The sequence below is a fragment of the Trematomus bernacchii genome, unplaced genomic scaffold (assembly GCF_902827165.1).
Source record: "Trematomus bernacchii unplaced genomic scaffold, fTreBer1.1, whole genome shotgun sequence".
Lineage (NCBI taxonomy): Eukaryota > Metazoa > Chordata > Actinopteri > Perciformes > Nototheniidae > Trematomus > Trematomus bernacchii.
The window spans coordinates 21,513,317-21,530,971 of NW_022988043.1; the positions used below are offsets into that span (position 1 = coordinate 21,513,317).

Genomic DNA, 17,655 nt, shown 5'->3' on the forward strand with positions numbered 1-17,655 from the left:
CTTATAGAATCTCAGTTTCTTGGAGACACGCAACTGGTTGGAAGTTGGTTCTGAGGTTGAATTTGACCAAAGTGCAGTAAATCCACTTTCTTCTAATACGACCCACATAAAATACTATATTTCTTTAAATACTTTATTGATTTCATGGCTAGAGTAACTGTTTACTGTAAACATTCATCATTCAACATAAGATGAGATCATTATTAGATTGAATGAACATTTTGTGTGCTTGCTGATTTCTGTTTGGAGAAGGGGCTTTCATTTTTCCTAACCAATCATTGGAAAGTGCAAATCATTTGCAGTCAGTACAGAAGTTGCAAAGATGTGAGGAGCAGTTAACTTAATAAAGTAATATGGTAATCAAAAAGTTGTCAATTCTGTAATCCAATATCCTCTGAGCTGGGGCCATTATCCAAGCGTGTTGCAATTTATAAGACAATAAAAATACTGAAAGGTAAAAAGGTCATGAGCTATCATTAATATAATAAAGGAAAGTTCCCTTATTATCTCTGCTTTTAGTTTTCTCCATTCTTCTTTTTCCTTCCCTCTAGATTCCGGTGTTCTTTCTGAACATTGACCCTCTTCTTCTTTAGCTGAAAAAATGTTATGCTTTCTTTTTGACACGTGACTTCATCTTATTCCCGTTTTAAGTTAAACAATTAATTCAGGACCCGGAGGAGGACTGTGTATTTTTACTTTAGTGTCAGTATAGAAAGTAAAAAAATAAACGTTACTTAGCCCAAAAAACTCACTCAGTTTCAGGTTACTTGGCAGATTCAGATTTAAGATAAGCACAGTATAAAAATAAATAATGTCATCTTTCTTCTTGTCCTTTATTTTTTTTGTTTGCTGTAACTTCCTTCCGACCTTCCTTTCCATTTTGTTTAACTATACAAGGGTATGAAAAACATTCCTCACTTTGGTTCAATTTTGTTTTACGTAGGTAAACTGCAATATACTATTAGGTATTTTGTTGAAAGAACAATGATATAAAAGAGAAAAAAGCAGCAAATCCACGCACAAGAGAAACTGGAACCAGAGTACGAAATATAATTATTTATCTTTTCATTTGAACCCTAACCATCAATTCATTAACTGATTCATTAACAAACTGCAAATGTGCAGAGTGAAAAATCACAAAACATAATATAGATATAAAATAATAACATGTTTAGATCTCTTTCTCATGACTAACTAGAGAAGCAGTGAAGCTCCGGGCCTGAGAGTTAAATAATTATTCCTCCATAATCGCACACATCGAGTCTTGCCTCGCAGGAGATCAATGTGTCGAGCCGTAAAATACTGCAGCGGCAGAAAATCCTACCCTGTTGCACCCAGACGTAACGGCAAGTGTCTTAATTAAAACTGGCCCTTCCTGGACGCCATAGACAACATGACACAAGCTCCCTGATTGGCTATAGGACAAATATCTCTTCCCGTTTTGGTGGGCGTCAATAGGCGAGTTTAACAAACAGTGAGTTTTAATGGGATCTGCGTGTGAGGCTTCTTCATCAATAGACCTAATGACCGGTTTTAGCCCGGCAGCCGATAATGTGCCGATGGTTAGAGCCGGGTTATCGGATGAGCAGTTCTCCGAGGCAGAGGGCTTCAAAGGCCGGTTTGAGAACCCACAGTGGGCCCCAGCTCCACTCTGTTGGGTCCTAACACAACAACCAGACAAGGACTCTTAATTACTCAGCTTCAAAATACCATAATATGGGGATTTGTATTCATTTGCACCTTTAGTCTTATTTTTACTTCATATTCAGATTGTTTTAGTATATCTATCTATCTATCTATCTATCTATCTATCTATCTATCTATCTATCTATCTATCTATCTATACATATCAATTGAATGGAAATGTAGTTGAATTCATACAGAAAACCGAGACAACAAAAACAATAAAGACAGAAAAAAATACAAGTTTCAAAATACTAAGGAATAGTATTTAAGAGTGAGATATCAGTTTAAACCTTTTTTCGGAGGACAAAAATAAAATGTTGAGGAAAAAAAGTCACAATATTACAAAAAGTTAAAAAGTTATATATTTTCATTAAAGGTGGGGTAGGTAAGTTTGAGAAACCGGCTCGAGATACACTTTTTGTTATATTCCATGGAATGCTCTTAACATCCCGATAGCAATGAATATCTTAAGTGCTTTGACAAAAAATCCATAAAAAAATGTCATCTGTGGAAGCCGTAATACTGTAAAAAGCACGACCAATCATTTTAGCCGGCCCGGCTAAAATAACTGGATGGCCTACCTGCCTGTCAGCCTTCCATCTGTGCACAAACTTATCTCGTGCCCTCATTGGTCATGTGCGCGTTCGTGTGTGTTGGAGGAGGGGCTCTGTAAGGAAGTGGCAGATTTTTTTCCAGTTGTGTTATTTCAAATTCTAGCGCCCTCGAGCTGGTTTCTCCAAAATTACCTACCCCACCTTTAAAGTAATTGTATGAATACACTTTTTGAGAACCCAGTTTTAATATAGAGAAAATGCCCTCCATTTAAAGAATTGCCCTTTTTGTAAAATGTTGAAAACGTATTTTCTGAGTGTTTTATCTAAAATCTTTCCATTCTTTTCTTGTTAAACCTCGTATTATTTTAAATATGCATCTGGATCTCTGGGCGCTTACATAAATATAACCAATAAAAGCTCATTTGAGGCGAGTGGCTAACGCTCCCATCAGTGACTATCCTTTGGAGGTAAACAACTTTTTCCATACTATACGTCACGTCACGTCTAATACAATATCATACGTCACGTTACAGAACCCAGTCAGCTACTCTCCAGTGACCGCTAAAGTCTCTGAAGAGTCTGCATCTGATCAAATATAAAAAACTGTAAAATCCTGCTGTCAGTGAACTCAACACTTTCTCTGTTGGAAGCACAAATCATGCCACGCTGCTCACTCCTGGCCCGTGATTACTTTGCATGCCCCACCCTTGCTAACCTCTGACCTCAGACCCCCTCGAGCACCCCCCACCCCCATTTTTCTGAAGTCCTGCTGCGGTCAACAGCAGAGAGACTGATGTCCGCTCCACCGACGTCTGACTGACCTTTACCAGCTCGGCCATAAGGGACTCATCCATCTCTCTGTCTCCGAGCATCCTTCACTGCCTCACCCCCCCCCCCCACCTTTTCTCTGTCTCCCCCTCTCTCTCACTAATGCTAATGCCGCTGTTTATAACTGCCACATTGACTTTCCCCTGCCACTGTATGTAAATACAATCTCCTCTGATCAATGGACTGAGAGGTGACATGACGCTGACCACAGGCACACGCACACACACACCCACACACACACACACACACACACACACACACACACACACACACACACACACACACACACACACACACACACACACACACACACACACACACACACACACACACACAATATACACATCCCGACATAAAGTGGATTGAACCGACCCGATATTTGAATACCTTTGACAACCTTTTTTGATGAAACAGAATTGAATGCTTTCATAGATAATAGACAATAAAATGAACATGTAAGAGTAAAACCAGCAGCAGTCTGTAGTCACGTGACCTACCTCCCACAGGTGTCTGCTGTTCCTGACGGCTCCAGAGTGCAGTTTGTCCAGCAGCAGGGGGACTCCCTGGAAGGGGCCGATCCAGGTCCCCTGAGGGATCCTCTGAGACGCGCAGATCCCGTAACCCAGCCCGGGAACTGTACTGGTGCACAGACACACCTGCACACACAACACACAGGTCGAATGAGTCCTTCAAATGGAAATGACTGATTCAGTTATCGATTCAATTCAATTATTGAACTTACTACTACTTCAGTCCTAAAGTTTAAAAGCATAAAATAAGAGAGAATCCTTATATTGAAAAAAAGTCATAATATTACAAAAAAGTTTTAATTTCACACTTGAAGTCAAAGTTAAAATAAAATGTTTTTATAATCAGATATAATAGTGTACTGATATCTAGATTTTTTTATTAATCCCTAGGATCATCACTATCTCTGCGTTAATATGTTTAAAAAGAATGTTTGTGTGTTTTGTGATTTTTTCTTATTTTTTCCAAAGAAGACACCTTATGCAAGCAAACTCACAAAAGGTATCAGTGCAAAACAATGTTTTTTGCAACCTTGAAACTATGTAAAAAGCATTTGTCAGACAAACAGGAAGTGTCACCTCTCTGGGCAGGTCTCTGAGCCAATCAGGGACGTCGGGCATCGTGACGGGAGCCGGCGTGCTGCTGGTGCCGACGAGGCGCCGCAGAGAGTGGAGGGGTCCGTGCATCGGACACTCGCCGTTCCTGTTGTCTGCACACATGTCACAACCTGCAGAGGAGACAAGAGTGATGTTACATTTTATTAGCAGCAAACACACCATTATCAAACTGCTATATGATCTAAATACGCACCCTTTATTTAATTTTGTATTTATTTAAATGCTGTGTGTGGCCCTTAATTTAACTTTGCATGTTTTAAAACCTTTGCAAATTGTGAACATTATGATATTCTCTTTGTGTTTTTTCTTTTTATTTAAGTGAATTTATTGGGACATGCTTTTTTTTTACTCAGCGGATCATTTAAATTAAGATATTATTTTTACTGAATTTACCAACAGAAGGGTTCAAATGAGTAAGGGGTTACATTTTTAATCAAAAGTCTATTTATGGCCTTTATTTTTAAAATATTCTGCAGCTCATAAGGTTAACTGTATGTTCCTTTCATTAAAGATAAAACACTTTCAAAAGTCCAATTTAAAAAGACTATTTTCAATACTAATTCGTCCCTTGGTTTAATAAAATAATGTTCTGCTAAAGTGAAACACTGTGTGAAGAACAAGGTATGAGGGAGAAAGAGCATGTGTTTGAAACTCTCCCAAAAAGTCAGTTCGGCTCTCTGCACGTTTTCTTTTTCCAGGTTAAATGTGGCGAGCCGCGTATTGCTGGGAATTAGCGAGTGTCAACATTTACTCAGAGATGCAGTCTGACAGTAATGGATGTTAATTGACTGTAGCAACATAATGAGAGATTATTATCTGGACAAAAAACTCCCACAGAGCAGCGAGGCTGAGAGGAACAGGATGTTAATGTTCTGTTCTTCCTGAAATTAAATATCCGCAGTTTGAGAGACTGACGGCTGCTTTGACACCATGATGGATTGAAGAAAATTAAACCACATTAGGGTCATTAATAAACCACAGAATCTGACACAGCTTCACGGTTGAGTAAATGGGAAAAATGTTAAAAAGATTAAGTTCTCCGCAACCCTTGACTTTATGTGGAAGTGTTCACCAATGAGAACACTGTTTAATGGGTTACGGTGAGTCACCCTGTGCTTAACAGCTGTGTGAAGAAACAGTGTTTATTTGACTAGATATTAAATGCAAGAAATGTTTCTGTCTCGAGAAACTAAGAGAGATCATATTTAAGGGTAGAAATCCCAACATATTATATGTATACAATATATATATATATAAGAAGAATAGTCAACATTTGGAAAGACTTGACTGCCCCTCCCTGTTGTTTGGCATAAAGTAGTTCATTAACTTACCCTGAAACGATAAACTGCCATTGTTATATTTCAGTTTTTGTTCACATTGTTATGCTCATTTTCAGGTTCTCCATGCTTTGATGTTCAAAAAGCTCTTTTTTTCTCATACTGCCTGTACTGCAGCTACTCTTTTCCCCCTCTGTCTGAAACCAGAGCCCAGTGTGCTCTGATTGGATAGCTGGCCGGCTCTGTTGTTAGTAGTCAACTGCTCAGAGTTGTCCCGCCACTTAGCCTATTACGTGCAATGTACTGGAGTGCTAGCCAATAGAAACAAAAGTGTTACATAGTGATGTCACTATGTTACAGAAGTAAACAAAGGAGTCCAATGGAGGTGTTTCAGTGTGTGGAGGAGAAACTCCCTCTGGAGGGAACTTTGAGATTGTAGCCTTTGCAGACCATTTAAATGCACAAAAACCTATATAAACACACTAAAGGAAAAGGAAACTCCCAAAAAGCATAATAGGGCCCCTGGGATGTTGATAAGAGAGGATAAGAAGTGCTCATTTTTAACTTAAGTTAGCTGTTTTCATCTTTCTCCAAACCTTATGCTAAGCTAGGCTAACCATCGGCGTAGCGCACCACTCTAAATTGTCGCAGAGGGCTGCGCTCAAAGTTCAAATTATTTAAACTTTTATCTTGTTTACCGCTGACTTTTCGAGGCGCAATCAATCAAATGACAGCTGTATGAAGTGGCGCAAGCTAGCCAGCCAACTAGCTTTTTACAGTGCAAGGCTCTGCCCCAAAACATGCGTTGAGCAAAGAGAAAATCAGGTATCGTGTGAATGAAGCTTAACTTTTGGCGCGTTTCCACTACAGCGCGCAGCCCGGTTTAAGAGGGCTGTGACGTCAGCGGCCCGTCTTTGGTTGCGTTTCCACTTGGCCTAGTACCGGCCGGCGGGTCCTAATTCACAGTTTTTCTGGCCTCATAAAATCGCGGGTCCAGGGCCAGAGGCAACGAGGCTGAGTCGGGCTGAGTATGCTAAACTAGAGAGAGCGTCGCTGGCAAGGGGGCTACAACTACAACAAGATGGACATATTTGACCGTGATTTAATTGTAATACACGTTTCAAAATGATGCCGAAGTAACAACATACTGATACCGGTTAGTAAAAACCATGAATTAATGCTTTGTCAAGTCTGCAGACAGACGGCAGGGGAAAAACCTTTTAAAATGCTTGTTTTCTAAATGGAGATTGGCTAAGCTAACGCAGTATATGCTCCGACCGTCCACACTCACAACAACGGCCTATACAGACATAAATAAAGCAGCGACTGTATTCACCATGACACAGGCAGTCTGTGGTTTGTACTTGTTTAACTTTTGTCTAGTTTCTGAACATATATGAGGAGCTGTGAGCTCTGAGTGCTAACAGCTAACGGCTGTGTTGTTTTTCTGGGGTCCTCTGAAGATCACGTCACGGCTCCGCCTACACTGCGTTACTATAGATACTGCCCCAGTTCCTAAACTGTAATGGAAATGCGCCATAAAGTGAGCCAGTCCTAGCGAGGCCCAGCCATACCGAGCGGGGCCGAGCGAGGCCGTGTAGTGGAAACGCGCCATTTATGTCTTCCAATAAATAAATTAAGATAAGATTAGGGCTGCACGATTAATCGAATCGCAATCGAAATCGCGATATCAGCTTGTGCGATTACATAACCGCAATAGGCTGCAATTTAATTAAATACAAAAATATGCGTGGTGTAGAGCCGATGAATGGGAGTCGGAGGCGGTGTGTTTAATATGGAATTCCACACTTTATTTTCCATTTAACTACACACACAAGAACGTACTAGCTGCATGCTACTGTGAAGCTGGAATGCTAACAACAGGAAACCGGAACACCAAGTGCAGCATATCCCTCCGGAAGATGGCCGTACACTTGACTGATGATTTTGAATTTATTGAAAACTCAGAAAATCAACGTAAGAGCTATACAAAGACACAAAACAACAAATACATTTAAGCTTTATCCCAGGGGTGTCCAAACTACGGTCCGGGGGCCAAATGCGACCATTTTGAATCGGCCCTCAGCAAATTAAAAAAATATGGCCCACAAATTGAACTTTTGCTTGTCTTATATTGTACTTCTTAAATATAAATGTAAACATAGTAGTATTCATGTGTTAATAAGACCACTTTTCAAATAAATTCAGTCAATTACATTTGGAAACATTTTCTAAGGTATCTTAGTTGATAAGAAAAAAGCCCAATGACTTATTTACATAACAAGCTTGAAATACACCATTCCTATTTCTCCTTATTATAATCAATCTAATGAGGCTTCTGTTTTAAGGGATGAGCTGCCAACACTCACAAGCATAATTGACCTTCATTTGATTGATTTTGCTAACTTATAACTGAACTTATGAGGCAGTATACCTCTAGTGAGTGGCCCAGCCCATCGCATATTTTTCTGTATGTGGCCCTAGGTGAAAAAAGTTTGGACACCCCTACTTTATCCATATTAGCATCACTTTAGCATACCATTAAACAATTGAACTGCAAAAAGATTGCAGAGTTATAAAACAGTATAAACGAATCAGGACACATTTTTATATTACAGTTAACACTAACCTTGTGTCTCTTCGGGGGATACTTAATGTAAATGTTTTATTTTGATATCGCCGTATTTAAATGTGGATATCTCCGTTAATGTATTTACTTTATCTCCGTTCATCTCCTTCAAGTTATTTTCTTTGGGAACAGTAGCTTCCTGTTAATAGCGCAATGTCGCCTTCAGAATAAAAGCATGTCTAAATAAAACAGGAAGTTGAGTTAAATTACGTTTAAGAAATGTATACAATAGCAATGAAAGTAACAAAAACAATGCAATATCCTTTTCAGGTTCATTGGTGGCCAACAAAAATGGTACATCTGTAATATGGCGATACTTTGAGTATCACTTTTATTTAACATATGTTGTTCCAATTGTAGAGGTTACACACAATATGTCCCATTGTGTTACTTGCTCTTTTTTCTGTTACATCCTCATTTGTTTGGGCATTCAGATGTCTTATTTTATGAAAATGTGTATGTTTTCTTATATTTACTGTATAGTAGTGCAGAAAGTATGCAGAAAAAACCTTTAAATCAAAGAAGATATATTTTGGTATTTATTTTATTTGGTCAAATTCTAAATTATTTTCAAAACAGTAGCCTACTACTAAGATATTTTTGTTATTGTATTTGTTTATGATTCTTTGAGAAATACAGATTTCAAAATGATCATTTGTCTGTGCTCTTTCCTTTCCCTGACCAAGCAAGTACATATTACACTTTGTTGATTAAATCTCAATCGCAAATCGCAATATTGTCCACAATAATCTCAATATGACTTTTTCACCAAATCGTGCAGCCCTAGATAAGATTAAACTGTTATTGTTCCAAGAAAGATTGTTGTGCAGCAGTTGCAGAAGAAAGTAGACAAGAGTCCAAATACAAGATTGATATAAACAATAAAGATGATCACATGTACAATGGTAACAAAACATGTACACAATGCTAGAATTGTAAGCAATTAACGACAAGGATGAAAAACCAACAGGTTGCTTTAAATAAATATTTGTATGTTGTGTATGTTGGCATTTTATGTTCAGCAGTAGATTGTGATTTATTATCTATTACTGTGTTCATCATTTTAAATCTAATGCTGTTAAAGGTGGAGCTAATTGTAAGGACTTGTTATGCTGCATGCTATCTGAATCCATAATAGAACATCATCATTTATTAGTCGATTTAATTTTTGTAGAAACTATATGAACCTGAAGAGGAATTAATGCTGTAACTTAGTGGAGTGAACTACAGTACTTGCTATCACGTTGTAGTGAAAAAGAAGTAAGTACAACATACACAATAATTCTTAACTATAGTACTTGAGTAAATGTACTTGGTTACTTTCCAACACTGGTTCTTTATCATTATTTTCCAAGAGCTGTCAGCCACATCTTATGTTCTCAATCAGCAGGTGAAGACCATACGTTGTGATTCAAAGATCAAGGAATTACCTTCTGCTTTGAATTATCTCAGGAAGATCATGGAGGCATTCATTTGTTTTACTCTAATACAACATTAGCATTTCAAAGTATGTAAAACAATTATGCCAGGATAAATATCTTGTCTGAAAAAACTTTAATGTTGACTTTAGTTAAATGTATTTTGTCAACCGATTTCACATAACTGTATTAACTGGTTCAACTTAATATGATTGCTTTCAACTAACCTAATACAGTTGTGTGACATTTGTTGACATAATACATTTAATTAAAGTCAACGTTTCAGTTTTTTCAGTGCATGTGTTTCCCAGATGAAAAGTATACAAGCACCAATGTGCAACCACTCTACTCTTACACAGAGAATAATTACATCTAGATGTATTTGATTAAGAGTGAATATTAGTCTACCTATTAAAATGTTTTACTTTTATTGTGCATAGACTACAGGTGGGAACAGTGTCGGCTAGATGAGCTGTGATCGGCCGTCCGCGGCGGCAAACTCTGATTATTTTCACAGCTTCAGTAGAAAGCTAAAAGTGCAGAGAGACGGTGAAGAGTCCAGCTTCACGATGTAGACGACATGAAAACTCAGCGACTACACACTCATACAAAATGCACACACAGACTGCAGGTGAGTTCAGTAAAAACAATGTTTTGCACATCATTGTGTTTTACTTACTAATCCTGATTTAAAATACGAATGTTATATTAAAATCATTTAGGCAAATTTCATGTACAGCTGATTGTGTTCAGACATTAAATGAGAGAATTCTGGTTAATTTAAATGTTTTTGATACTGAACACTGAACTCAAATGAAATGGAAAATAATCATGACTTTAATAGTTGTAGTACTTCAACAACTACATTGTAGGCCTTATATCACTATACTACTACTTTGATGCAGTAACAAATATGTATATTAACTTGATAACTTTAAGAATGATAAACTATACAGTCATTTTTTTTATCATTTAATTAAGTTTATAATATATTAACTTAAAAAAGTTACAATAAATATGGATGGTAATATTTATAGAAAATCTACAATAAGTTTAAATATATCCATGAACTTTTAGTTTTGTTTAGTTTTTTTGCTTTCGAGAGGTTTGTAACCAAAGACAAACATTCAAAAAGTTCCACTTTCAAACATTTTCTGGAGCTTTCTGTCATATGTACTTGTCTTTGCTTGACTAAAATAACGTAATAATGTATCAACTATCTCCAGTACATCTTAGCAAACATCCATCCATTTGCTGCTGAAGGCCACAATATTTTACCTGAAGCTAAAAGTCAATTGACATGTGTTAATATTTGTTTAACACTAGAAATCATGTGATGTGAAATAACTGAAAAACATGTGATTATAGCACATGTGCAACAAGATATCGGTTATGGTTAATACTGACACTACATACACAGTAAATGAAGCGAACGCCTCTTGCAGCTCTTTTAGTTAAAGCCTTTTTTCTCTTCCCTCGTTCAGACTGATGAACTGGCTGTGAACTTGTTATGGCGTTCTCTCCTCGCTGCCCATCATTCAAACTCAGTATTCTGTTACATCCATCGCCAGTGTTTAGACAGCTCCGCTCTGCCTCTGAAGTCTGAGCACCAAACGCCGTTTCCAGCTAAAAGTCTGCCGGCATACTTAATCCACAAAATAAGGATTATTTGGTAAATAAATCCTCCTAAAAACCTTGATTTCAAACATGTTTCTCTCTTAATAGACGTGTATTTTAAAAGCACAGGCTATAATCCGCATCATTAACATGTCAGTCACTGTAATTGAGTCCCTTCCCATTTCTAAATTTGAGTGTAAAAGAAAACACAGTTTCCTGACTTTCTGCCATCACAAAGAGAGAAGGTCGAAGCTCTGTAAGAAACTCCTGGACTCCTTCTCAACAAAACCATCACAGTTCATAAAGACTATCGCTGTTAATGACTGCGTTTGTTTCCAACACAGCTGCAAGTCCAGATGAGGACGGACCACACAGAGAGACTGCTCTATAATCCATAAACCCACGCGGACCAAACCTCCACAGATCTGAGCCTTTTAGCTCCTGATTTTGGCTTTTATGGCACTTTTTGTTCATCAAACAAGCTCTGGTAAAGCCACTGTATATTCAATGCGCCACCACTGACACATTTAGAACCTAGCTAGGGAACAAAGCGTAGCATTTAGCAGCTAAACAAACACACATTTCCCTCAGGAGATGGTGGAGACCAAAACAAGAGATAAAAGATAAAGAAAATATTGGATTTACATTCATTAGACGGACAAAATAATAATAATAGGTTGAGGTTTAGTGTGTCTTGGAGATGTTTGGACAGACATCACTGAATGCAACTTTGTAAATCTCACATTTTCATGGTCTTTAAATCATTTTTTGACTAACAGGAATATTGTTTTCTGGCCTCGCTTTAAAATGTTACGGGGAAAATCTGCATTTTGGTATGAGGTTCCCCGGTTTAGACAAACCCTGCTTTATGTGTATGTTGCCTCTAAACATGGAACACATTGGAAGTTGGGGACTCGAAGATACAACGGATGGAAACCAACAAACAGATCAGTGTGTGTGTGTGTGTGTGTGTGTGTGTGTGTGTGTGTGTGTGTGTGTGTGTGTGTGTGTGTGTGTGTGTGTGTGTGTGTGTGTGTGTGTGTGTGTGTGTGTGTGTGTGTGTGTGTGTGTGTGTGTGTGTGTGTGTGTGTGTGCATGTGTGTGTGTGTGTGTGTGTGTGTGTGTGTGTTTTAAAACACGAGTTTATTAAATCACACTAAAGCTGCCAGTGCGGCTGGAACTTATAAGAGTTGATCTGTGTTTTTTTATTTGTCCCAGATGTTTGACAACTTCCAGTCATAACTTGTATTTCTCTAACAGAACATAATAAATGGTATATAATTGTATATTGAATTTAAAAACTCCAGAATTTTTATATTTTTCTTCCAATTTGTGCTTCCTTAAAAGGGAAACAGTTGATTTATGGACTTGGATGTTTCATTTTGGAAAAAAATCCTAAACTGGATACATTTTTATAATTTTCCTAGTAAAAAATATTAAACCTTCAGCTACAAAATATTATTAGCAATATATGTCGTCTGAAAAGGATTAGTTGAAATATGTCAGAAAACATATTTAAAGTATTAATATCTAAAAAGCTTTCAATCCCAAATTGACTGTCCTTTTAATTAAGAGATCAAAATCAGACAATAGAGCCAATTCTAATTGTGTTTAAGGCTGTACTACATCTCATGAACCCCCTTACGACTACTCGAGCCACCAACCAAACTCTATGCCATTTTGGAGGTATTTAATGAAGCACTAAAAGAAGGACTACTCTGTCTGTAAAAACAGTTTGATAACACTTTCAATGTCTCTGGGGCATTTTGCCAAGTCTGAAAGGGAAGAAACCCTGATGATGTCATAACTGACATGATCAGGCTTTCTTTTTTGGTGGGAGATGACCCATATGAGGGACTAAGGCTGCTTTGAGTTTTATCTACAGTATATGTTAAACATCACACAAGTCCCCCAACTTCATGGAAGTGGAACTAACACTTTAAAAAAGAAATTCACCAAATTGTATAACTTATTTATTAATATAAACATTTGTTTTAATTTGATTTCTCTACAATATGAAGGCAATTAAATAAGCCTATGATTCAAAATCACACTATTCCTATAAAAAACTTTACCATTTCGGTATTTTGCAGAACAATAAAATTGATCTTGAATCTATTATGTTATTGCATCCAAAATTACAGAAAGTCGGACTTGGCTGAAATAGCCTATACTTATTTATTTAATATGCAATCTTAAATGAAATAGAATAAAGAAATAAATATTTGAAAAAAACATTGCAGTTACCGAAAGAAGCTTAAATAGAGAGATTAAATCGTCATTACGACAAATGTGTTTAGTCGTTTTGATCTTATATGGACAATTATTATTAATATTATTACTATTATTATTAGTGTAAATAATAATCAAGGTTGACAGGTGACACATGGGAGAGAGAGTGTGTGAGACTGCTTTATCTGCACCCCCATACAGACACCCCCCATACACACACACACACACACACACACACACACACACACACACACACACACACACACACACACACACACACACACACACACACACACACACACGCACACACACACCCCAGAGACCTCATACGGCCGTGTTGGGATGATAAATAGCGGGCCGGTGGCCGGTGGATCGATTCCCCTCCTCTCCCTGTCCTCCCAGAATCCCCCCCCCCCCCCCCCCCCCCCCCTCACTCTGTCCCCTTCTCTCTCTCACACACGCACACACTCTTCCGCAAACACAAAACTATATACGGCAATTAATTCCTGCTTGTCCCACCATCCCTCATCGGCCCTGCCGGCGCGTATCGACGCAGATTACTGCTGATGGTCCGTTTTATCACCGCGGAATATACAGCGAGGAGCGCTCATATAGACACACACACACGCACACACACACACACACACACACACACACACACACACACACACACACACACACACACACACACACACACACACACACACACACACACACACACACACACACACACACACACACACTGATGTTTAGGATCGCGGCTGCCTGAAACCAAAAACAGCGACACTCACTTCATAAAAAAGTTTCGATACAGATGTCACAGCGTGAACCTATGACCTTATATTATAGGGTTATTATAGGAGGAGAATTATAGCAGTATATAAGCTTGTTGACACCGCTGTAGCAGGATAAACGCATATATTATAAATATTCAGAATATGTTTACCAATCCCCTCTAAATGCCGCGGTAGATCAAATTAAATACACAAACGAGTTTAAAAGAACTACAGTCGACTCAAAGCTCCAATAGAAATAGTTCACATAGGCTATTATTGGAAAACAATATATCAATACGATGATATAGCCCACAGTCATCTTTAATAGAGGCTATTATAGGCCTGACGCACTATTTAAAGAGAGAAGCCTGACATGCAACACAAGGCACTTTAATATTATTGAGATATTAAACGAATCGTTTAAAAGCTGTATTTATATATTTAAAAAATCCCATGATGTTAAACAAACCGTACATTGACGCGACACACTGAACTATAGCGTATACTTTAAAAAAAAACAATGGTGATGCAACAATAAATTCCCTAAGGAAACGTGACGGAAATATCATAATTTCGTGAGTGTAAAACCGAATTAAAAAAACATGTATAAAGCTCATAAAACGACAGCTATAGGCCATGGATTCGCATCTAAGGAAGTTATGTTGGTGTTGATTAAAGGCCAGTTATTATATTAATGGAGAAAGAAACGTAGGCTAATCAACATTGAACATTAACAAAAACAATTATTGGAGTATTAGCCTACATTGTTACACTAATATAGGCTATCGTAAGTCAAATATAAACGGGCACAAAAAGTAAAATGTTAAGCTTCTAAAACACGACTTTTAAACATTAAAGAGTGCCAACTTACAGACACGAGACTTCACTTTGATCTTCTCCACGTGCACAGCGGGAAGTGGGGACTTCGGCTCAAACCGGGAGTGTTCGGTGCCGTGAAACCGGACACACCCGCTGAGGGGAGACTTAACGTGTGTAACGGGACATGCTGAGTTAACTAATCAAACGCACCTCCGTGTCGCAGCTTTGAAACATGAAAGCGATGGTGTGTGTCTGTGTGTGTGTGTGTGCGTTTGATTGTATGTGTGTGTGCGTGGACAGATATTGACAGAGCGCCCGTGATGCATGAAAAACGCACGCGCACACACAAAGCGGAGATCAGAGTAATAAAATAAGTTTGATCAATTCACGCGGAATAAAGAAAACAGTGTTTTTATTATTTTACTGCGGAGTTGAAAACTGAAAATAACAGAGTAAAACATTTTAAGAAAAGTAGTCTTAACTGTTTCAGAAAATAATGAAAAATAAAAACGAAAATAAAAATACATGAACTTAATAAACTGAACGCAGTTTACTATTTTTTTTAAAACGCGAAAAAGTGAAATAATACGTAAATATTTATTAATCAATCTCTTTCATTTTAATTTAAGTCAAATTAATAATTATCCCACATGTTCTCCATAACAGAACGAAAAAGTTAAAAGACTATGTAAAGGTAGACAGGTCTAAAACCCGATGATTATTTAAATGAAATCTAAATAAAGTGTGCTTAATATTGACTGTGCTGCAGGCCTGCTGCTGCTGTCTGAGGGTTTGAACCCCAGGGCAGACTGCTGCTGACCTCTGACCTCTGAACCCCCCACACACACCCTCCTCCTACTGTCCAACACTGCAGCTGTCTAACCAACTGTAACATCCCAAAAACACACACTACAACTAATGACCAAATGAATGTCCTATTACAGCTTTATGTATTGTATTTTACTCTGGTGAAAATTGTTTTAAAGTGGGAACAATATATTAAAAACATTTTTTTTCTTAATGATTTATTTCTGTTAGGTGCAATGAAGGCTTGAGTAAGTTTTGGTGGAGCCTGGAATAGATACATGTTTTAGAAGTATTGTGAATAGTGTTGTTAATGCTTAATAAAATATTATATAAAGTAATTATGAATTTACAGCTGCTTTGACCAAAACTTAACATAGCTTGTCGGGAAATTATCATTTTAAATTATGTTTTTGTAGTTGAAAAATAATTAAAACAGCTTAGTTAAAGTTCAATAAACCATAACAAACTGAAAATAAATTAAGAACTATGTAGAAATATATTACAACAATGATGTAGTTATAAAAATACTTTAAAACACTGTCTGAAATGACAACAACGCAATTGATTACCACTACCAACTATTATTGGAATATTACAGAAATACTCAAATAAAAAATAATATAAATATTTCTGTTGCTTTATTATAGTACATTTATATAATTGTGTAAATAAGAATCAAACGTCACAAGGTACCAACTCACTGCTGAACATGACAGAGAACAATATAAAACTATGTGGGAATATTATTTACTATATGAATATATTACAGGAACTTGAGGAGATAAATATAGTGACAAAAGGTCAAAAGTCACGGCTGATCACCAGGGACACAATCCATGACCTTTTGGGAATATTATCTGAGGATTAAGGAATATAAAAGCGTAACCACACGTGTGTGTGTGTGTGTGTGTGTGTGTGTGTGTGTGTGTGTGTGTGTGTGTGTGTGTGTGTGTGTACGTACGGTTGTTGACCTCTCCTGTGTGGTTGCTCAGAGGGATGATCTCCATCCTCTGCTGTCCGTACAGGTAGTAGTCCAGCTCCTCTGACGTGAGCTTGAACCTGGCCGACGCTCCTTTTCCGCCCTCCTCTCCTCCACAGCTGCTCTTCACACTGGATGACACCACCCCAACCCCCCCGCAGCTCAGCTCTTTGGCCTGATGGAGAAGCCCCGCCATCGGATTGTGACCCTGCCGGTTCTCCGGGGGCACCACCATCATGAGGTCTCCTCCTCCTCCTCCTGGTCCTCCACACACCGGGGCCAACGCCTGCCCAAAGAGTGCGATCTGCTGGGGGACGGGTAGCTGGGAGATCCCCGCCGAGTTGGAGATGGAGATGGAGGAGGACGGGGTGAGAGCTGCTCCAGCTGCTGAAGACGAAGACGTTGAGGAGGCCGTAGAAGAAGAAGAGGAGGTGCAGTGCGAAGAGGCCAGGAGGTGGCTGTGCAGGCGGGACTGGCGCAGGCTGTCCATGGGCATGGAGAGGCGGTCAGGTGGAGGCAGGGGGGCCAGAGGAGCCTTCAGCTGCGCCTGAGGGAAGAGCTGCTGCCAGTGCTGCAGGTAGGACGGGTCCACCTTCAGGAAGGCCGAGCCGCTGGGCTCACCTGGCTTCAGCATGGCTGCTGGGGGGGGGGGGGGGGGGGGGGAGCAGAGGGGAGGAGGTGTCAATCATTGTTAAAGAGGTCAGGGCAGGATGTAGACATGTACGGGACACACAGCGGATCAAATCTATTCACGGTGGATTTAAGGAAGTGAACACAACACTGTGTCAAGTTCGGGACGCAGAAAAATGAACATCTTGATATACCAAGTTTTTTAGGGTGAGAGATTTATCACATTTGAGACAAATATATCACATACATCTCTGTATT

The 17,655-nt window shown here is 38.5% G+C and overlaps 1 protein-coding gene across 1 annotated transcript in view; it reads right to left on the reverse strand.

Moving 5' to 3' along the window:
- The window catches only part of prdm6 (PR domain containing 6), a 124,218-nt gene extending 106,817 nt beyond the window's left edge, over nucleotides 1–17,401 (reverse strand). Inside the window, exons 1-3 of the mRNA XM_034118736.1 lie at nucleotides 16,750–17,401; nucleotides 4,175–4,323; nucleotides 3,566–3,724 (exon numbers count right to left, since the gene is read on the reverse strand). Coding sequence (XP_033974627.1) covers nucleotides 3,566–3,724; nucleotides 4,175–4,323; nucleotides 16,750–17,401 — 960 coding nt within the window. The remainder of the gene's footprint in view (nucleotides 1–3,565; nucleotides 3,725–4,174; nucleotides 4,324–16,749) is intronic.
- Nucleotides 17,402–17,655: the final 254 nt, after the last annotated feature.